The sequence below is a fragment of the Gambusia affinis genome, linkage group LG04 (genome assembly GCF_019740435.1).
Source record: "Gambusia affinis linkage group LG04, SWU_Gaff_1.0, whole genome shotgun sequence".
In the NCBI taxonomy this organism is placed as follows: domain Eukaryota; kingdom Metazoa; phylum Chordata; class Actinopteri; order Cyprinodontiformes; family Poeciliidae; genus Gambusia; species Gambusia affinis.
Window position 1 is genome coordinate 29,299,772 of NC_057871.1, and position 23,378 is coordinate 29,323,149.

Genomic DNA, 23,378 nt, shown 5'->3' on the forward strand with positions numbered 1-23,378 from the left:
AGAGCGCTTTCATCTGACTTTTTACTTTTTGACCAGATTTTTAATCGACACACAAGCTCGGACTCGACCGTTTGTCAACTCAGCACCAGACTAGCAAGATCAAGTATTCATGCAAGAGTGTGTACCAGAAATCCTGCCAGTGTAAATGGATCTGACAGTAAACTGCTTAAAGGGACAGTAAAATGTATTTTCTCAAGATATAGTGGCATTTTCTGGGACAATCGTGTAACTGTTAACTTCAATTGTTAGAAAAATTCTATATATATCAAATATGACTTAAGAGAAATTTGACTTTGTAATTTAGCACCATGAAATTGAGTCTCTGTCTCTTTAAGAAACTCCTACTCTTTCTTAAACTCCGCCTTCAGGAAGTTATCACAACATGGCTCCTCTATTGACCCTTTAACAATGTTTCTACCAGCGTTGCTCTGAGTAGTAGTGCCTATAAAGAGCTCAGCTGATGATCAGTTCCACCAGCTGTTTGCTAATTGGTGCTGGCTAGTCTGAAGGAGCTGAGTGGGGGAGCCACAGGGAGGGCTGCTCAGTGAGGTGGAAGCTCCTAAACTTGAAGCTTCTCCCCCGGCGTTTTGCACAGCTGCCACAGTTGCCACGGGAGATTAAAGGATTTCTCAAACATGAATGAAAGAATCAAAGCAACAATCCAGAAATGCTTTTGATGCAGGAATAACATTATAACACTGTAAAGATCAAAACAGTACATTTTTCATAACACTGTCCCTCCAAAGCTGTTTTACCTTTGAGGTCCTACCATAGTAAATACCCTACGTTTTTTTGGTCAATACAAAGTTTATTTCGTTTGTCCAAACGTTGCTAACAGATGCATTATGCTTTGCCACTGTGACTCACTTCCTGTCTCATCAAACTGCTGCATCACTCCGACCTAAACAGACCTCAGGTTCATCTTCATCAGATAGTCAGGGACCGACTCGTAGGAAATCGTGAGGGATCTGCGACTTTAACATATTTCATTTGCTGCGTACAACATTTGACTTGGTTTTCCGCTGGATTGGAGGCCAAAATGGATCCGATGTGTTTTGAGCATAAGGACGGTCTAATAATGATTAGACAGTCCTTACAGGCAGTTCATGGAACATCTGAAGTGGCTGTACGTCACAGCATAAATCAATATGAATCAGCAGACACATATGGAAACATATTGTTGACAAGTTATTTCACGAAGGATGCTGAATTTTTTTTATTTTTATAATTTTGATAAAGAAAATAGAAAGTTGAGAAAAGTCAGAGGGATTGGCAAACAGGAAGTTTTTGAGGTTGATACAGAGCAGAAACTAAGGTAGTACTGATAACACACTGTTGGCTGAAGGAACATGTCCAGGAGAAAATGTTTAGAATTCTTTTAGTTATTGGCCGGGCCAATAACTGAATCTAATTCAAGTTAAATTGGGTTTAAAAGTAAAACACTTGATTGTGATTTTGTTGATTTTCATTTTCTGTTTGTGATTCTCAGGCAGGTTTTGTGGAGACAAAATCCCGGACGTCTTGATCTCAGCCGACAGTAGGATGTGGATCGAGTTTCGCAGCAGCAGCAACTGGGTGGGCAAAGGCTTTGCTGCTGTTTATGAAGGTAGCAGCTCCTTTAAATCAATAAATCACTCAGATAAATTGGTGGTTAGCATGTATATGCATTCATACGCATCATAGCTCTTATGCTGCGTATGAGACCTACGTATGAGACTTATGCTGGCATCAGGCATTAAACGTGCCTGATGATTAAACATCAGGCATGTCTGATGATTACACATGCCTGGTTTTTGAGATTAGCTCTATTACTCATGGTGTAGAGAGAATGTTTCAGGTCTCTGTGACGGTTGATGCTAACTCATCCTGTCCGTCTCTGCCTGCTGTGGTTCTCTGTTTTTCTGGTCAGCCATCTGTGGAGGGGAAATTACCAAGGACTCTGGGCAAATTCAATCTCCCAACTACCCTGATGACTACAGGCCCTCCAAAGAGTGTGTGTGGAGGATCACTGTGTCTGAGGGATACAATGTTGGACTTAGCTTCCAGGCTTTCGAGGTGACCCACTCTCTCTCTCTCTCTGTCTCTCTCTCTTTCTGTGTGTGTGTGCGCGTGTGTGTGTGCGCGTGTTTTGTGTGTTTATGCATGTCACTGTGTGCATAAGCTCGGAAAGTCTGGGTCAAATTTTACGCTCGTATTTTTGCTAGAAAGGTAGCAAAGGTTCCAGCGGATGGTGTGTGTGAATCTGGGGTTTAATCCCGTAGTTCAGATTATTCTCTCCATCTTTGTTGCTGCGTGCTGCTCTGCTCTGTTGCATCAGTTACTTCCTCTGCTTTACAAACAGCAGCTGTGTGCAAAAATCAATATTAGTTCCTCAGTAAAATGTAAAAACCTAGTCCTTGTTTAAACCACTCTTGGCAATTGTATGAACAAATGTTCAAGGAAAAATTTGTGTCCACAAGTGTTCATCAGTGCATCACATAGGAATTAGCTGTGTAGTGCTGAGTTAACCGTATTTAGTTTGACACAAGCCCCTTCCACACTTGTTGACTTTAGGGAGGATCCACTTGTAAAGTCCTGATTGTGTCAGTAGCTGTGTTTCCATCACAAATGTGAGCAAATCTTTGTCTATGTTCTGGTAATGTTGAAAAAACACAATTTGGCTATGGTGCTGCTCCCACTAAATAAGAAGTAAAATTAAAATCACACTGCACAGTGGCGGAGTTGGTAGCACTGTTGCCTTGCAACAAGGAGGTCCTGGGTTCGATTCCCGGCCCGGGGTCTTTCTGCATGGAGTTTGCATGTTCTCCCTGTGCATGGTGGGTTCTCTCCGGGTTCTCCGGCTTCCTCCCACAGTCCAAAAACATGACTGTCAGGTTAATTGGTTCTCTAAATTCTCCCTAGGTGTGAGTGTGTGTGTGAATGGTTGTGTGTCCTGTATGTCTCTGTGTTGCCCTGCAACAGACTGGTGACCTGTCCAGGGTGACCCCGCCTCTCGCCCGAAACGTAGCTGGAGATAGACACCAGCAACCCTCCTGACCCAATTAGAGACAAAGGTGTTAGAAAATTAATGGATGGGTGTTAATAAGTTAAGTCACATGATGAGTCATTAAAAATCATGGCTGCGACAGATATAAACAGTTACATGATACATATCATCACTCAGTTATGGTGCTAACACTCATCATCTATCATCCATGATGAAACACTGACGTTTATTCAGGCGTTGGAGCGACAAGCCCCGCCTTCTTGGGAGTGTCTGTGTATGCGGCGTTTTGGGAAAATTGTAATTGGAGGTTTTACAGAAGAGTTATGGCTTCCACACATTGGAATGACACAACGTTTTATGAACTGTGTGACGCTGTGAGAGCTGATGGCTGCAGGTTGTCTGTACAAAAACAAAAGCAAAGCATTATCCTCCTACCACTTTCTGTCGTTTTCTTCATTGTTTTCTCCAGTAGTAAGATCTGGCTGTTGATCACTCGTAACGTGAAAAAAGTGTTCCCATTGCAGTTTTGTGAAATACATCAATTTCAATACAGTTGGAGATCCACCGCATCCTAATGCCAAAACTGTAATTGAAAAAAAGTGAACTTTATCATAATTAGCATGTTTCCATTAAGTACATCTATCTTCATCATTTCAATTTGCGCAATTGTATGAATAGCAGAAATGCAGCTAGTAATGTGAAAATTTTATTTAGTTTTGAAAAGAAAAGCTGGAAAACCTGTCAAGAAAAGATGCCTTGGCTTTCTGAGACATCTTGAGGACAGCTGCAGCGTAACGGGTGACACAGTGTGTTACACCTCACTCCTTATAGGTGTAGAAAATGCAGATTGTTATTTGCAGTCAGAACTGGGCTAACGGTGCATCTCTGCTGGGTAATAATCATGTGAAGCCTTTTACTTCAGAGTTGCTCATTTTACATAAATGCTCTCAGCAGTTCTTTTAGAGAGACTCCTGGGTTTTTCTCCCTTCCAATCATAAAAACTGCAAGTATTTTTTCTCCATTTCACATCAATGATTAATCTATATAAAGCAAATAAGGTAGAAAGTTTGAGCCATGTCAGCTGTTAAACTGGGCACTGATGATGACTGTGGCCCTCCAAGAGTCTCACTGAACACATGTGTGTGTGTGTGTGTGTGTGGTGGGGGGGGTGTGCATGTGTGTGACTGTGTATTTGTGTAGATCGAGAGACACGACAGCTGTGCCTACGACTACCTGGAGGTTCGGGACGGCCCACTTGAAACAAGCCCACTGATTGGCCGTTTCTGTGGTTACGACAAACCTGAAGACGTTCGCTCCACCTCTCACACTCTGTGGATGAAGTTTGTCTCTGACGGGACGGTGAACAAGGCTGGCTTCGCTGCCAACTTCTTCAAAGGTGAGGGAGTTCAATAAAGGCGGTCTGTGAGTGTTTTTCTCTTTAATTTTCTTTATGTATTTATTTATTGCCCTTTAAAAATACTCATCAAGAATGCCACCACAATTCTTGCCGTATTTAATGAATGTACAGTAAAACTTCTTGTCTCACCGTACCTGTTAGTCATTTTTTCCCATGCGGCTTTTCTCTCCAAATCATTTCACAAGAATTTTGACTCCTGTGTGTTCCAGAGGAAGATGAGTGTGCCAAGCCAGACAATGGTGGATGCGAGCAGAGGTGTGTAAATACTCTTGGCAGCTTCAAGTGTGCCTGTGACCCCGGCTACGAACTGGCTCCTGACAAGAAGAGCTGTGAAGGTAACAATGAGTGTGTGTTTCAGCATTTCTTACATCGTAAGGCACATTTTTCCAACAAAGGTTACGTTGTGATGGCCCATTGTTACTTATGGGCCCCAAAAGCCAGAGCCGAATAACAAAAGGTTGTAGGTTTTATGGTGTGAATTGAGTTTATGTCAAGCGTGTTCTGATAATGGTTCAGTTTGTGGTACGGGTCAGAGTCAGGCAGTTAGGCTGTAGAGATGAATGAGAAATGAATGGAAGTCACTGCAAGGTCCTTGTGAAGATAGAAAAACATAAAATGTGCATGTGTGGGTGGGTGGTGTGTGTGTGTGTGTATGTGGTGTGTGTGTGTATGAGGGACTGAGAAGGTTCATCCCTGTTCACAGTGTTTTGTGTTTCATGCCAGTTTGACTCAGAAACATCCAAACATCTTCAACCAACAGGAAAAAACACAGAAGACAAATCAAACAGTGAAAAGGGCTTTTATTCCCACGATGTAGACCATCTGCTGAAACAACCAAACAAATATAATTCAACAGAGAAAATGGAGCATTTTAAATATTTCCACTGTATAATTACTTCTGGGAAAACTTTCTTACAGGATTATATTTGCATGTTTAAAGTATTTAAGGTGACAACTTATTATAAGGAATTGGTTAAACAGTCAGTCCAAAAATCAACACTTTATATTATTCCTGTCAAACTTGATGATTTGATAATGACACTTGCTTTCGTTGTACTTATGTACTGATAATGGTCCAGTTAAGTTAAGTCAAGTCGGTCCAGAGTACCAAGATTTGAAATTTAATTTGCAAACTGTTGAATGTTCTTCATTTTGTGCTGCACATATCTGCCTTTGACACACGTTTAAACTACATGGAAACATATAAAGTGGCAGTATGTAACATTTATTTAAGAAATTGTTCTTTTAGATATAAGTTAAAAACGTCACCATGCCGTGACAGCATTACATGAGACAGATAATCAGTGAAAACATCAAGCTCTTCTGTCTGGTTGTTTCTTACTGGGCATTTTCTGCAGATGAGAGTGGAACCACAATCAGAGCCAGAAGGAGGGACTCAGCGCTGTCAGTCAACCTCATGTACATGCTGCTCACATCCTTCCCCTTCACCACACCAGAATGTGTTGTGGCCATGCTAACTGAATGATCAGGCTAATTAGCCTGACGTTCCTATTTTTCTGTCACTGTTGATTCTCCATTTTAAGCACATTGAGCAGCATGTACACAAGGTTGTTTGACAGCACTAAGCCCCTCCTCTTAGCTCTGATTTGTTATTTTTGGGTGGGATTAGTAGCTCAGGGAGGAGACGGCTCTTTTCACAGATTACCTCTCTCATATTAAACAGTCACAACAAAGTGACAGTTTGAACAGAACGTATAAAACATATATTTTTGTAAAAGTTGCGTACAGCAGCTTGAAGGGGACTGTTTATCTAACATCTTTATTAAATGACTTATTAAACAATGTAATACATGAGAAGTAGACAGTAGAAATCCAAGTAGGTTGAATTTCTACTAGAAATTTTCTTCACTAGTTTGTTTCTGCAGATTGTTCTACTATGGAAGATTGAATGGGATTTGTGAAGTGTTGTATTTTTCCTTCACGTTGAAAGGTTCTATAAAAAGTTTTATACAGCACAGTCTGATGTTGTCAAATTTTTCTATCTGGCTGCGAGCGTCCATTTCTGAATTCTTTTAGCTGTTTCCATCTACTGTCACATCATCAGTGAATACTGGAGGCCAAGGCTGTCGGGAATCATTCCAGTCTGAAGTAGCACACAGCTTCCATGGAGCTGAACAGATGATGCCTTCTGCTTCGGGTCATGTGTCTGTCTCCAACCCTCCATCTTGTTTTCTTCCCTCCATTTTGAAACAGAAGGAAGAATTGCTGTTCTGACTTTTTATTGGGTTTTTTTCTGCAAAGTTTAAGTGAGCAGCGTGATGAATTTTAGTGAGCTACTTCCTGGTGTTTTCTGTCCTTCTCCGGAGGATTTGTCTTGATTTTGCGGCTTCCTCTCTTAACTCCTTTTGCTAGTTTTCCTTGTAAATTCATTCAGTAATTTTGCATTTATAAATGTCTTTGCAGCCACAGAGCGCATCTTATTGTTTGTAAAATCAAAAGGCTACTGTAAACCTAAGTCTGCCAGGGGTATGGATGATTTTTGAGCCACCTGTATGTTAAAACTTAGTCACAAATAAATTCCTTTCATTGTTTGAATTCTACCTGTTAATGACAATACAACTAGAAACTTTGTAGTACATGAGTCATTTTTAGCAACTCTACACACAAATGTTTTGATTCATCTTTTAAAAAGGAAAAGAAAAAATTCCCCTCAGTTATTTTGAAGCAGTATAGAAGGTGAAATCAGATGTTTGAAGGAAGGAAAAGGGAAAAGAGAGGCAGCTCTGGTTGAAAGGAAATCCTGGTGTTCTACTGACCAACATGGCAGCAGATTCACCTCTTTCCTGCAGTCTGTCTCTCTGTTTTTGATCAGGCCCACCATGATTGCGTCACCTGCAATCCTGATAGACGTTGCTGCTGTGCAGTCATGGGTCAGCAGCATGAACATCAGAGGACTGAGCACATACCCTTGGGGTACCCCCATGCTCAGTGTGGTGGTACTGGATGTAGTGTACAGGCCCAACCTCTCCAGTTTCTGGATCAGTTATTGTGGCACGATGCTGTTAACGTTGACTTGTTTGCTTTTTTCATGGAATTAAATGTCGAAAAATCAAACTGGCATAAACAGGGGAACTCATTGTAACGTCAGTATACCCTCAGTGTGTTTCATGTACCAAATAACTATGTTCCTCGTTGCTGGGCCTGGTTTGTTTACATCTGTGCGTTTTCAGCTGCCTGTGGCGGTCTTCTGTCCAAGCTGAATGGAACCATCAGCACTCCTGGTTGGCCTAAAGAATATCCACCCAACAAGAACTGCGTGTGGCAGGTGGTGGCCCCCACTCAGTACCGCATTTCCATGCAGTTTGAGGCTTTCGAGCTGGAGGGCAACGAGGTAACCGTGTCCAGGTGTTAGCGTGCAGCTCGGCCGGCTGCAGGGCTTTTAGCAACACGCTAACGATTCCTTCTCCATCAGCGCTTTAAGACCCTAACGTGATCCTTGTGTGTGTGTGTGTTTAGGTCTGTAAATACGATTACGTGGAGGTGCGGAGCGGCCTCTCATCCGACTCTAAGCTGCACGGGAAATACTGCGGCACAGAAGTCCCCGAGGTCATCACCTCTCAGTACAACAACATGAGAATTGAGTTCAAGTCGGACAACACGGTTTCCAAGAAAGGCTTCAAAGCTCACTTCTTTTCAGGTAAGATTCGAGCACGAGTGTGTCTTTGGCAGAGTACTTCATTGAGCATCATGAGCATCACAATGCATGACTTGTTCTCACTTATGGATCAGTTTCCTGAGAATTTGGATCAATGAGGGATGAGCACGAGGAGAGATTCCATCAGGACAGAAAAGAGACGGAGAATTTTACAGAATGAAGACGTGATGCTCAATTCACATGTACTTACCCTCATCAGTGTTTATTATTCAATTTACAGAAATACAAGTTTGTGACATTTGATTAATACACTCTGAAAACCTGTTGTGGAAGAGAAATATTAACGGAAGTGAACTGATAATGTTCTAAAATGTCATCAATTCAGTCAGGAGATCAGATTTCTCTAAATCAAATTAGAATAAAAGCCTGACCTGATTGAGAAAAATTTCATTTTTGGATTCAGCTGTGCAAAATAGTCCTTAGTCAGTTGAAAAAACATAGACAACTTCCAAAGAATAATTTTTACAACCCGGTGTTATCAGCATGAAATCGTTCCATCAGTTAACATTGGGAGGCCAGACTGAGGCTCTCCGGCAGCAGCTCTGAACGTTCTCCTCTTCTGGACTGTTTTTCATTCGGTAGAACAACTGGTTGTAAATTCTTTAAGGACCTTTTTAAATCCCTCTATAGACTCATAATCTGCCACAGTCTTCCATCTGAAATGCCTCAGACAGCTCTTGGGTTCTCACCATGGTGCTCACGCTCACTTCGACTGTCAGGAGCAATCAAAGCAAATGTCTGAGGTTTAAACAGAACAAACCTTTTTATTGTTATAGCACTACTTGCTGCTTCTTTCTGTCTCTTTTGCTCGGACTAAGCTGGGTAAGAAGGGTTTCATTCACTCTGCTGCTTTAACCTAAAACTTGCTACAGAAAGCTTTGAAATTGACTGAATTTTTCTGACTGTGTGCTTTTACCTCCAAACTAAAAGTTCTGCAGTCTGATTCAGTGACATGCTGGTGTTATGTATTGTCCAGGCTTGTACTTTTATAGCACAATCCAGTAACACTGTTACCTTCAGTTGTAATAAATTTCTGTATATGTGACATATAGCTTAAAAGAAATTTGACTGCTCAATTTAATGCCTTGAAATTGGGCCTCTGTCTATTTAAGAAGCTCCTGCTCTTTCCAACATTTCCAACAACTTCAGGAAGTCACCACAACAACCCTTACGACCGCTCTTAGGAGCCTTACACTGAGATGTAGTTTGTATGATGAGCTCAGCAGACTCACAGCTCCACCAGTAGTTAGCATTGTCTGCTAGTTGCTGCTGCTAGTGTGAAGGAAAGAGCCATGCATGGCGGGACACGTTACGCCACGCCACGTGTTTTTAGGGAGTAAGAGAGAGTCTTGTAAGACAAACTTGCAAAAATTTGGGGCACTGGTGATATAGTTTTTCAAATTCAGAAATAAGCCTCACATTTTGGATTTAAAAAAAAAAAAAGACACCACCTTCTTTCTGTAGACGTCCCTGTGTCCAACCCTGACCATCCTATTTCTGAGATGTTGGTTCACGCTACCTCACAGATAGACTTGTAAAACTCCAACTGCCTGCAGAGCCCCTAGAATTTGCAGCTTGGCTCTGTGGAGAAGTTCCTGGTGAACAGATAGCCCACGCTTATTTGCACCTTCAAGGGATACGTTTTGGTTGGCCAGTGGCCAGCAGCAGCTTTAGAGAGGTCCCCTCTGTCTCCCAAACACCACTAATCCATGTGTGCATGCGGACATTTTGTGCTTGACCTGAAGACGGCTACAATGAGCGCCGTGCAACATCGGCTGCAAAGCCTCTTAGTCAGTGATAGGGTGTGACTGAGCCCACAATAGAAACTGTAATACCACATCAGACACAAACACACGTGCGCACACACGCCCACACACACACACACACACACACAGACTAGGATTTAGTGGTTTCATTAAAATCAGATCTAGCTGAGTTGGGTTAAGAGTCATCATCTGTGTCTAATCTTACACCTCTTTGTAGGGACTCTTGCTTCCAGGCATGAAAACATCACAACACTTGTTATTCTAGATGTGGGGTTATCCTGTGCATCTGTCAACATGGCAGCTCCATGCAGGTCTGGTCTTCCACCCTCTGCTCCCTGCAGAGTCCAGTTCCTCTGAGCGGCTTTGTCGTCAGCCAGGCGCTCAAGAGGCAAACAGCACTACAACGTTTTGGTTTCTGTTTAAAAGTCCGCAGAGTCCAAACGTTTCCAAATATTTCAGTTCAATAGTTAGAAAAAAAAATATGTACAAAACAATTTTCATGTGTTAGAAACAGATCCAAGGAACTGTTCACCGCTTTTATTTTCACTCACTGGGAGGTTGACACTAGTTGGGTTTGACAGCTCACACACCTACAAAACAGCATGTGGGAAATTTCATACTGTAATTACCACAATATGGAAAAAGGATCATACACACTTGTGTGCTGGAGCAGAGACACATCTAATATATGCAGGGCATTAGAAGAAATCCTAATGTGATATTCAAATTTTCTTCAATCATTGAAACTGCAAAACAATAAAAATAAAAGCTTGAAATATTTAACTTTGTGTAATGAGTCCTTGTAAAATCATGAGTTGACTGGCAGGAAGCACTGTACTTTTACACTATATTTTTCAGATGTACCTGTATTAGCCAGTCTTTCCATTATTTATTTTGTAAGGTTTTAGAGAGTTACTTAGTCATGTTTTGGGCTACATGAAATGTTTAAAGCTGGGATCTGTCCTTTTTTAAAAAAACGTTGTGCCTTATGTTGAAATGTTTGCTTGAAAGCTAAATAATGTTCTGTCTGTGCATGTTCATGTTTTCACCACTTCTGTCACCTTCCCTTACATCACCTGACCTGCTTCCATCTCACCCCCCACACCCCGAATGTCCTTTGGGGCATTTTTTTTCCTTCGCCCTCCGTTTTCTTTCCCCTCCCACTTCCCTTCATCCCTTCCACTTCGTCTCTGTTATTTCCACATGAGTGACGTGCTGCATGTGTGTCTCTCACAGACAAAGATGAATGCAGCAAGGACAACGGCGGCTGCCAGCACGAGTGCATCAACACGGTGGGCTCGTACGTCTGTCAGTGTCGCAACGGCTTTGTGCTGCATGAGAACAAACATGACTGTAAAGAAGGTGGGTTCCACTTGCAGCCGCGCGTTCACACACCGAACGCATCATACCGGAGTGAGAATGGCCGGGATGCATGTGCATGTTGATAACACTTTTGGTCATGAAAACGGGAAATTTCAAACCCAGTATCCAAACAGACATCCGAAAATGTCAACAGAAAATGCTGATCTATCTAGACTACCTACCTGTTACAATTCAAGTAAAAGCTTCATTATTAGCTTTCTCACTGCCTTAGTGAGTCTCTGTCTAGATAGAGAGTTTCCCCTGGTGGTCCTTAATACACACTGGACCCACTTTGAATTTTCATGCATTGTATATACACTACTAACTGTATATAGTAGTGTATAATATTATAATAATAATATTTTCTTGGCATACCAATCACTCAAAGTCTTTTTACACCAGAAGTTATCTTCAGCAGAGACTTGAGTTTAAGATTCCAACTCTAAAGAATGAAAGGTATTTATCAAATGTTCATGAGTAATTTAGGCCTAAGGACGAGAGGTGAAAAGGTCGTTCCCACATGTTCATGAAATAAATTAGACCCAAAGGAGACTTCAGAGTTTGGATGTAAGATGATGGAGGTTTAACCTTTTTATTCAAATTTTGTCTCACTTGCAATACAAACACTGATCTGGAGGATATTTGTGCAAAATGAATAACAGATCAGCTAACAAATTCCAGCAACACGAGTGGCCACCAGTGGAACAGGAAAGCTAGCTTCCTTTGAGGCTAACTCATCTCTGCCATCCAAAGAAACTGCAGCCACAGCGCTTTTCTCCATGGTTCATCTAGCTGCAGAGTTCAAAAAGTTCCCATCAAGACTCCGTAAAACCTCTACGAGTCTTGGTAGACTTGTTGAAAACAACAGTGGACTCCCTGCAAAACAGCCTCTCCTCTGTGAAGTCTGTGATTGTATGTCTACTCGCAGCGGACTCCATCATTAACATGCTGAAAGTTTGAAATATCTCTCCTTTGGACCGACTTGACGACCTTGAGGAGTGCTCAGGTAGAAACAGCCTCTGCATATAAAACATCGCTGATGGAGCTGAGGATGGCACAGTTCCAATCATTTCGGGTGTTTTGAGCTGGAGAGGGCACAGCAGTCACCAACCCTCCGCTCCAGTCAGCACAAATTCCCTTGTGTCTTAATGGTCTGCTTTCCCAGATTCCAGCGAGAAGAGGCTGTTCTTCGCTGAGCTAGGGATCACAATTTGCAATACCAATGAGTCACAAGATCAGCAGCAAAGAAAGGAGCGGTATTCCATTGCGTAAAACAAGTCCTGTTCCAGAAAAAAGTCAGCTGTATCCCACAAACCTGAGAGTGACCCACAAGGACACAATGCTCACCTTTAACTCACCCGAGGGAGGAGGATCAGAAGTTCGTCAACCAGAATTCAACCAGTACTCATCAGCCTTTCTTTGTCTCACCATAGAACCCCTCTCTGCTTTACTCTAAATCAATGAGTGAAGAATCACAGGTGTATCTCCATACACAGATGATACACATAACGATCAAAAAGAGCCTTAATTATTATACTTTTAAGAACTTCTAAGAAAGCCAGTCCAGGTGCTTTTTGATTGAATCACTTAGAGTTCCTCTTTGCTGCCATCGTGTTCATTTGATCTGGACTTAAAGCACAGAACCATCAGCCTGCCTCGCACCACTTCAGATTTAATTTGGATTTGTCTCAGATGTCTCGCTCCACAAGGCCCTCTTTGTAAAAACCTGGAACTTACTGTAAAGGCTTTACGACTGTTATTACTTTAAATGTGTGCCAGCGCACCGGAGATTTGGTGTCTTTGGCTCGTGGTTTCATCTGAACTTTTCTTACACAACCGCCTCACAGTGACAATGCCTGGGTTCACTTGTCCCAAACGTGCCCTTAAATTATCCAAAGAAGTTGAGACTCAGAGCTTGTGTCGAGTTTTCTGTTTGATTTGTACTTGGCTGAAAGGTGATAAAATGTGAAAGAGCAACAGGGTGCAATAAAGGAAAATTTGAAAATTGCAGCATTATTAGAAGCACAAGTATTATATAACATCCAGGGATTGGTGTTATTCAACCCTGATTTTTTTTTTTTATCTGACTGACCTCTCAAACATTCCCACAGTAATTAAAAATCTCGAAGCTTTTCAAAGTCAGCTTTTGCACACACACCAACAAACACACTACATCAGAGTCCGTATGAACAACTGGCTGAGGCTCCCCAGGTTTCTCATAAAGAGAGTCATGTTTCCAACATCTGGGGACTCTAAAGCTTCGCATGTTGCATTGTCGTCCTGATTGCACATGTGTGTTTATATGTTTACTAAACCAGCGTGGCCCTGCGGCCTTGAAGTCAGATCTGCGGTTGTACACATAAAGCACAGCATTAGTGAGGAAGGGCGTCGGAAGAGACGGTTCGCATTTTCACGTATGCATGTCAAGGATCTGGTTGTGTTGTAAACCAGACCATTGTAACACACATAGTAACAGTGTGTGTGGGGATGGCTGTATGGGTGGATATATTTAGACATATGTGTGTTTGGTGAGTCCATGGAAAAAAAAACTAAACAAAATAAAACAAAAAGAAAAAACAGATAAAGTGGAAAATTAATGAACCTATATTTTCAGTTTTTGATTTAATAATGAGGGTCCATCTGAAAACATGGCATGAATTTATGGGTTCATAAGTTTCTTACTTCTTCCTACTCCTTTTTAAGCATGTTAAGATTATTGTGGTACAAAAAATATGTCTTTTGCGTTATTTCATACTGCTATCATATGCAAAATAAATAGATTAATTAAAATAATAATAATAAGTTCTGCCAGTATACATGTGGTGTCAAAACCAAAGGTGATCTGCTCAGTAAAAGTCCATGATGTAACAAAGAAGTTAAGCTTCCTGGACAATCGGATCAGGAGATTTTTTTCTTTCTTTCTTCATTCAATGTTTTGAGTAGAAGAAGCAGAATTAGACTCAGAGCGCATGTACACCAGGTCTTTAACGCTGCGCTGCTGAAGAATAATTATCGTTCTTTATCGGTCAGAAAAAGGGGCAAAGTGGAAAGCTCCAGAGTTATGACATAACAAAACATAAGAATCTGTGGCAAAACTTGAAAACGTCTGTTCGTAGAAGTTCACAGTGCAATCTCACTGAGCTGGAGGTATTTTACAAAGAATGGAGCTAAAATTTCTACAAGTTCTCAGCAGGTCAAGACAGAGGCTTTCTGCTGTGATTGTGGAGAAATCCAGTTCAAAAAAGTATAGACCCAGGGGTCTGAATCCAAGTGCACACCACACTTTTCAGATACATTGTGTTGGTCTACAACATAAAATCCTGGAATTATTCGCTAAATTTGTGGCATTATATGTAAAATAGTTTGTCCCGACTTTATATATCTAGTTTTTATTTGCTGTTGCTGTAGTTCTTGCTGTTATGTGTGAAATTGTATGAATGTTTATATCTTGTGTTCTTTTGTTTCTGGAACTACGAATGGAAATTAGCATTTTGCTACATCTGGTATTTATGACAACATTCATTAAGATGCACCGTCTCATTTAAATGTAAACATTCAAGCCGACCATGTTTAGTGCAGCAGCAGGCAGCTTGTGCCGTACATGTGCGCCTGCCTTCCTTCAAACTTCACCCTGAACTTGTGACCAGGATGTTCTCCTTTGAAATCCCTTTTTTTCCCCTTGTTCGGTTCTCGTGTTTCTCTCCTTCATGTTCCCTTTCTATTTCCTCTGACCTTTTCCTGTGCAGCCACGATTTTCACTTCCTTCCTACGTGTGTGTGCTCTTGTGTTTCTGTGTGTGTCCAGCTGAGTGCGAGCATAAGATCCACAGCCCCAGCGGGACCCTAAGCAGCCCCAACTGGCCCGACAAGTACCCCAGCCGGAAGGAGTGCACCTGGAACATCACTGCCAGGCCGGGACACCGAGTCAAGATCGTAAGTGAACAAACCCAACCAAGCCGACCTAGTAACAAATTGTGGTCCTGGCTGCAGAATCCTACAGCATGAAGAGGCCTTAAGGCGTCTCTTCTCTCTTTTTTTTATGTCTGGATTTCTTTGTTCTCACTCTTTTCAAGAGAACCAAATGTGGATGGAGGAGAAAGCACAGATATTTAGGTTAACTGCAATCGCGTGCGCATGTGTTAGTAAGAGGCCTTGGGCAGAGGCCATCTGTGTCCTTGTGCCTCTCTGTGTACACACACACACACACACGCAAGTTTGGATTTCTACCCACATTAGGAATTTGCATTGACTTCCATTCATTTCAGTTACTGCATTTATGGCTAACCCAGACATTTTCCCTAACCTTAACCATTACTAGTCTATTCTTAACGCTATCCTTAACTAAAACGTAATTCACATCATACCTCTAAACCTGACCTCTGACCCTAAACAAGGCTTTAGGACCATGCTTTGGTCCCCATATGGTCAATCGGTCTTCAGAGGGTTGGTAAATATGCCAGAAAAGGTCCTAAGAAGAATAGATAAACAAGTACACACACACACACACACACACACATCCATATTGTCTACACTCACATACACACACATTCAGCATATATAGATCACAGTTTGTTGTACAGGACTTACATTCCCACTTTACTTTGACGCCACATGAGGCTCAATGCAGGATTTCATATTTACCGCCCACTTCCCATTCATTTGTGTAATCTGCCTTTGCTGCTTACGCAACTGGAAGTTTTGCTCATCCCAAACACCAACCCACTCACCAATCAACCTACAAATTAACCAACCAACCCACCCCTCTAGTGTGCCCTGGGTCTCCTCCTGATGGGTCGGGCCTAGAACACTTCATTAGGGAGCCACCTCTGTGGCTCCTCTGTGGCTCCTCTGTGGTTCCTCTGTGGCTCCTCTGTGGCTCCTCTGTGGTTCCTCTGTGGTTCCTCTGTGGTTCCTCTGTGGTTCCTCTGTGGCTCCTCTGTGGCTCCTCTGTGGTTCCTCTGTGGTTCCTCTGTGGCTCCTCTGTGGCTCCTCTGTGGTTCCTCTGTGGTTCCTCTGTGGCTCCTCTGTGGCTCCTCTGTGGTTCCTCTGTGGCTCCTCTGTGGCTCCTCTTGGTGTGACGAAGCACAGCAAGAGACTCTGAGTCCCTCTCGGATGGCCGAGGCTCTCACCCTTGTCTCTGAGGGAGAGCCCGGATGCCATGCAGAGGAAACTAATTTTGTCCGCTTGTATCCGTGACTTTGTTCTTTCGGTCACTACCCAAAGCTCCTGACCACAGGTGAGAGTAGAAACATAGATCAACCTGTAAATGGAGAGCTCTGCCTTTAGACTCAGCTCTCTCTTCACCACATCAGAGCAGTACAGTGCTGACATCACTGCAGATGATGCGCCAATGTGCTTATTCGTCTCCAGCTCCATGTATCCCTCATTCATGATCAACTAGATACTTAAACTCTTCCACTTGAGGCAGGACCTCTTTTTTGACAGCACTCTACCCTTTGTGACTCATGATCATAGCCTTGGATTTGAAGGCACTGATCCTCCAAAACGAATCATCTCAACACCTAGAAATTCTGCAGCCTTAGTTAACATAAAACATGTGAAAACTGTCCATCAATCCACTGATCTGTCTATGGTTCTCTCTACGTTTAGCAGCATCACAAGTCTAGGTTTTTCTTCCAGCCTTGGTCTTTTTGTGTGATAAACTCAGCAGCTTAAAAATGTTGCAAATCCAAGGAAGGTGGTGGACGCATCTTCCTCTGACTCCTGTTTCTCTGCAGGCCTTCAGTGAGTTTGAGATTGAGCAGCATCAGGAATGTGCTTACGACCACCTGGAGGCCTTTGATGGGGACAGTGACGCAGCGGCCATCTTGGGCCGCCTGTGCGGCAGCAAGATCCCGGAGCCTCTGGTCTCCACTGGGAACAAGATGTACCTGCGCTTCATCTCTGACGCCTCGGTGCAGCGGAAAGGATTCCAGGCTTCACATTCCACAGGTAGCAAATACGCTACAGACACACCTCCATATACAACACAGTGGGAGTTTGTGAAGAGCATCAATCACCGTAACTGGTGAACTGGTGTTCCAAGGGGTAATATCTCCCTCTAGTGGTTTGTTGAAGCAGGTGCACGAGTAAATCATTTATCAGAAGATCCAAAACAAACAAAAACAAACTCTTAACAATGCTGTCCAGACATCGTCATCTTCCTAAAATAATAGTCATTTTATGCCAAAATTGATTTTCCAAAATAAATAAATCACAATCTTTTTTTTTTTGCCAAAGGGTCATTTTTACCAAAAAGAGAAAAAGAAAAAAAAAATCACTTTTGGCAAAAAATCCCGTAAGTCATTATTTTTGGAAGGTGACAATATGCGAATGGTTGATCTCTTCCCCTCGTCTGTTTGTGCTTCAGAGTGTGGAGGTCGTCTGAAAGCGGACGCTCGACAGAAAAACCTTTACTCCCACTCCCAGTTTGGAGACAACAACTACCCGGGTCACACGGACTGCGAGTGGCTGCTGACCAGCGAGCAGGGCTACGGCATCGAGCTCAGCTTCGTAACCTTTGAAGTGGAGGAGGAAGCAGACTGCGGCTATGACTACATCGAGTTGTACAACGGATACGACGCCAATGCACACCGCTTAGGCCGCTTCTGTGGTTCAGGGGTGAGCTACATTTTGGATTTTTCAGGAAGTGTCAGAGTTTCACAGAAACTATGTTGTTTTTTTGTCTTCCTAACGCAAGTTGAAAATGTGATTTGGTATTGATGCATAAAACAATTAATTACATCCATTTACTTCAGTTCTTCACGTTATATTTGTTAGTCAGAGCTGTTCAGTGCCTCAAACAGAAATGTAGAACATTAGAGTTTTTTTGTGTTGGATTGACCTTCAATGTTTGACTTCAACCTCATTGTGGTTTAGTGGTCGCTTCTTTTGCCACCACGGACGAAGCCAAAACTTTCCAATCTTTTAGCACTAGTCTCACTTTGGAAGAATGAATTTCCGTTATCCACATGGGAACATTGGTAACTGAGATATTTGATGTGACCCATTTATCTGAGCTGTTGCTGATCCAACATTATCTACTAGCAGTCAAGTTCTAAAACTTTGACAAACAGATCAACTCTTTATAGGGGCAGGATTACATGTTATATGAAATAGCACCATTTCATAGCACAATGTAACAACTAAAGAGAGCATGAAGTGTGTTAGACCAGCTGATAAGCATGGAGGTGGACTCGAGAGAGGAATCATGGACTTGCAGTGGACCAGTTAAAGCCCTGATTCAAACCTGAGTGAAATGCTGTGGTTGGATCTGAGGGGATGTGTGCAAAGAGAAACTTTTCCAAGCCTTAATGAACTGAAACAAAGTATTTGAAGACGGTAGGAAATCTGTAAAACTGATCAGATCAGACAAAAACGACTAGTAGAAGCTGCTGCTGCTAAAGCTGGTGGATGGTAGGGTGTACTTACTTTTTCACACCACAATTCTCTGTTGGATTTGTTTTCTGTTTGTTTTTTTGTTTTTTTAAACAGATCTTTCTCTGTTTTTCCATCTTCAGCCCAGAGAAGGGATTTATTCCCCTGGAGACGCCATGCTGATCCGTTTCCATAGCGACGACACGATCAGCAAGAAGGGCTTCCATGTCCGATATACAAGCACCGAGTTCCAGGAGAACCTTCACGCCAGGAAGTGACTCTACACTCAGCCGACGACCTCCACGGCACGGCAACCAGAAAAATCTGCTTTCCTCCGTCATCTCTGACCCACGGACAAACGAGGACGTCCACCAGCCGCCTGACCGGTGGGGAGTGGAAGGGAGGGGGGGGGAACGCTGTTGGTGCAAATATTTGTTTACAAAAGAACCGTTGAGATTTTGAGACGAAGTGAAAACGAGAAATGGAGGATTGGGTTTGAGGCGTTGTTCACGGACACAAACGCAAAGGAGCCGCTTACAGACTCCTAATTTCCAAAACAAACTATGGCTATGAAGGAGACTAATAAACAGAATCCAAACAGCAGTTCTGTGCTGCTCCTGGACCCATGAACTGTGCAATTTACTGTCACCGGACGGCTGCATCCATCCACAGAGACTCAGACTGCTCACAGATGTTTTACTTGCCTTGTAGGGCTGGGAACTGGCCTCTTCAGCCCAACTCGGAACGGCTGCAGATACTTTGATTTCTGTGTATTATTAAACCCAACGTGTTTACTGCGAGTGCGCGTGTGTGTGTGTGTGTGCGTGTGTGTGAGCGTGTCCCGCGTGAGGAGAGAACAAACAAAAGGCCCAGGTTGGTCCTTTTACTCTTGGTTGCTCACGGCTCATGCAGACCATTGTGGAAAAATGGAAAGGAAAACAAACAAATGGAGATTTTATAATCTGTAACAGTGATGTTAAGCCTTGCTTTATGTTGTGCTTTTGAGTTTTACTGGTGGTTTTAAGTTGCATATCCCCTGGATATTTGTTTTCATATATATATATAGCTGTGGAAAAAAATTGAGAGACCACTTACTTTGAGTAAAATGAACTTTGTTCTTTTATTCTATGAACTACTGGCAACATGTCTCCAAAAATTCAAGCAAAGATTTAGTATTTATTTACAGAAAATGAGAAATGGTCAAAGTAACCAAAACGATCAGGTGCTTTCAGATCTCAAATAACGCAAAGAAAACAAGTTCAGGTTCATTTAGAAACAACAACATTAATGTTTGAACTCAGAAGAGTTCAGAAATCAATATTTAGTGGAATAACCAGGAGGTTTTCAACAGGGTCACAGCAGTGGGCTCTTAGGTTTTTCCAGAGCTGCATGTATGTATGTATATATATATATATATATATATATATATATATATATATATATATATATATATATATATATATATATATATATATCAACAGATATCTGAAGGGAAGAACTGTCTGTGGAAAGAGAGACCCTCATGGTGCTAAAATAAAACTGATTGAAGGTTTTTAAATGGAGGTAAGATTACTTGCAAAGATATTCATACCCTTTCAACATTTTCTCCTTTTGTGGTGTTGCAACCACAAACTGAACAGTTTGAGGATTTTATGGGGTCATAAAAATGATCCATGGAATCTAAACAGCGAGGTGAGTTTGAATCGAAAACGAACGTGCTCTGCCGTTCCAGCACCGCCCCGAGGCAGACATTTTTGTCTATTTGTCTTTTTTGTAAAATAGCTCCAGCTCTCCCCACTGGTCTTCAAATCTTGCTACTGATTCTCTGCTGGATTTTGACCTAGACTGTGACCAGGCTGATGATCTCAAATGTTCTGTGGTGCATCTTGTTGTAGGTTTATTGCCTTTTTCCAGTTGGAAGGTCAAACCTCCGCTTCGATCTCAAGACTTTTGCAACTTGTAGAAGGTTTTCCTTCCCGATTGCCCCATACCTGCTGGAGAAAAGCGTCCCAACCACTGCAACCTGTCATCTACAGAGAGAGTACATGAAGGATTTGGCAGCCATAGCTCAGTCAATGATGGCCATCCTCAAGAAAGGTTCCACAGCTAAACAAAACAAAAAGAAAACACCAAGGCAGCTACAATGTCTATGGAGAGGGAAAACTGAGAACAACCTGAAAAATGGAGAGCAGTAAGAAAAAGGTTGAGGGACAGTGGTTAGTAGTTGAAGCTTGACAAACCTCTGAGGCCTTCACAGAACAGCTGCATTCACACTGAGACTGAAGCACAGAGGTGACTTCTGAAGGCATTTGGTTACGCTGGATTTATTTTCGGTTGTCAAATCAAGGTGGCTCAATTGCAATTTTTTTTCTCCACTTGTGATGCCGAACATCACATAAACATCAGTAAAATATGCTGAAGTTTGTGTTTGTAATGTGGCAAAATGGAGGGGAAAAAAGGGATATAAATACTTTTTCCTAGGCACTTGTCTAGCCACTGTGCAAACGGCTCGCTGAAACATCAGCTTGTAGCTATCTATGGAACCACAAACTAATGCCTTACAACAAAAATTTATGGCTCCAAGGGTTTCTCTGATGCTTTCGCACAGATGTCTACGAGTCTTTTGGTTGCGTCTTAGAGTGGTTTCACTGTAAAAATTAAACACAGCAAGAGTGTGATTTGTACGTGTCCACAGTGCATGCGTGTTTCTGTCGCCGATGCTAACATGCTAGCAGAAACCTCCTCATGTCTTTTTTTTTGCGTTGCAACAGATTCCATCTGAACGCTTCCTCACGCTACATCTGGAGCAAGAAGAGGAGGACGTCTGAAGGAATATCAGAGGTGTTAAGCTCTAACGTTTAAGTGTGTGTTGTAGCTGATTTATAAGGAAAACATAACGCGTGTTTATCTGTAAGTTGTATGTGCTTAAACTGACTATGTCATTGTACGTGCCAAGCTCCAAATGATCCACTTTGATCCAAACCAGTTTTTGTTTTTCTCACTTCGTGTCCGTGTCTGTAGTCCAGAGACAGGGACGCTGCGTCCGCTGCGTCACTCATTAAAGTACACACAGGTTCAAAGCTCTCGTCTGCTTCAGTTTGATGTTGATGTTGTCAACATTCTCAGTTGTATTTATTTACTGGGGAAAAACCCTGCTCTAAATGTAGTTTCAACAAATTTAGTAGTGCCACAGTTATTGGTACCTCCACTGTGGAAACCAATTAAATATTGCTTAAATTGATCAGACACTCATTAACAACTATGTTTATTTTCAGTACTTGTTGATCGAACCACAAAACCTGAAAACCACCAAACTTTATGCCTGTACAAATTTCAAAAGTCTTCAGTAAATCCTTATTTGTAGGCAGTGCTTGTAAGGATCTGGTTATTGCTTAATCTTTTAAAGTTTCTTTAATAAGTGTTTTGGAAAATATACACATTCAGACTTTGCTGCTTTTTAATTTATTACGATTTAATTGTTCATTTTTATATAGATTTGATTGTGTTCAGGTAAACTCAGCTCTGACCATATTCGTCTATATGCAGATGACATAGTTGTATATTTATCCACAGAAAACAAACAACAGATTAAAGTTTGCAGACAAACTTTCTGCGTTAATGATTATGATGGTTATGTAAATCATGTCTGCATCTTAACATCAATAAAACTGTATGTATGTTATTTTCTTAGGTCTGCAAGTCAAGATCCAGATTAACATGTTACAGTTTCAGGAACCTGACTGTCAGTGTACAACTCTGTTGGTGTAATAGTGAAATCAAAACTTACTTTAAAATCCAAGTTAAAAATGTTCATAACAGAATTGAAATCAGTTGGAATAATGTTAGACTTGAGAAATAATTTACCTTCACATCTGAACATAAACACCAGTTTACATCAACTTAGATGCAAATCAGAAAGGCTATAATGTGATCAATTAAAATATGTTTTAACAAAACTACTACTGCAAAATTTGAACTAAAGCAGTGTATTCTGGAATATTCCTCTGGTTTATATAGTATTACATGGTTTTCCCTCTTCCATTAAAAAGGTAATTTTAGTAATAAATCTAAAAATTGATCCACAAGAGTTTTAACTAAAGAAAACACACAGATGTAGCAAAAAGTAAGCTTCTCTGAAGAGGCAGTTCATTCTTGGAGTGCCTTCAGAACTCCGGAGTATCACATTTCTAAATCTATAAAACAGTGGTTCACACAGTTTCTTATTGAAAATTTGTATTGTTATTGTTTGATTAATTCTTTGGTATTGGCATCTTTTGTATTTTATAGGTCATGTGATGTAAATTAAATGTTCTTATTCTACTCCAACACCCTGCCAGAGACTGCAGATGAAAATGTCCTTTTATGGTGAACTCTGGCACAATTTTATGCCAGACTGATATTATATGTTAGTCGATGTGCGTTAAACAAACTAAAGTGAGCTAAACTGATCCAACTGTTACGTAGGAATAAAAAAAACCTTTTCAGTTCAAGAAATGAAAGTGTACAATAAAAAACTTAAAAAAGGAAAGACATTAAGACAATCAAAAGCACTGACGAAACGTTAATTGTTATTCAGTGCTTTAGTTCTTTGTAACCACTAGAGGGCACCAATGACGAGTTTATAAAAGGTCAGTGCTTTTGAAGTGGAGCTGGATTTCCCAGTAAAAATGTGTTTACCTTTTCCCACATAATTTATTGAGGTTTTTCCGAATAAAATTGAATACAAATAAAAGCAAACCAAAACAAGAACAACAACAAAACAACACAATAAATGATAACATTAAGCCAGACGGCT

The 23,378-nt window shown here is 41.5% G+C and overlaps 1 protein-coding gene across 1 annotated transcript in view; it reads left to right on the forward strand.

Moving 5' to 3' along the window:
- The window catches only part of tll1 (tolloid-like 1), a 72,112-nt gene extending 52,147 nt beyond the window's left edge, over nt 1–19,965 (forward strand). Inside the window, exons 12-22 of the mRNA XM_044115757.1 lie at nt 1,490–1,606; nt 1,910–2,055; nt 4,187–4,382; nt 4,613–4,738; nt 7,595–7,755; nt 7,881–8,061; nt 11,082–11,207; nt 15,012–15,139; nt 16,945–17,158; nt 17,577–17,827; nt 18,727–19,965. Coding sequence (XP_043971692.1) covers nt 1,490–1,606; nt 1,910–2,055; nt 4,187–4,382; nt 4,613–4,738; nt 7,595–7,755; nt 7,881–8,061; nt 11,082–11,207; nt 15,012–15,139; nt 16,945–17,158; nt 17,577–17,827; nt 18,727–18,861 — 1,781 coding nt within the window. The 3' untranslated portion in view covers nt 18,862–19,965. The remainder of the gene's footprint in view (nt 1–1,489; nt 1,607–1,909; nt 2,056–4,186; nt 4,383–4,612; nt 4,739–7,594; nt 7,756–7,880; nt 8,062–11,081; nt 11,208–15,011; nt 15,140–16,944; nt 17,159–17,576; nt 17,828–18,726) is intronic.
- Nucleotides 19,966–23,378: the final 3,413 nt, after the last annotated feature.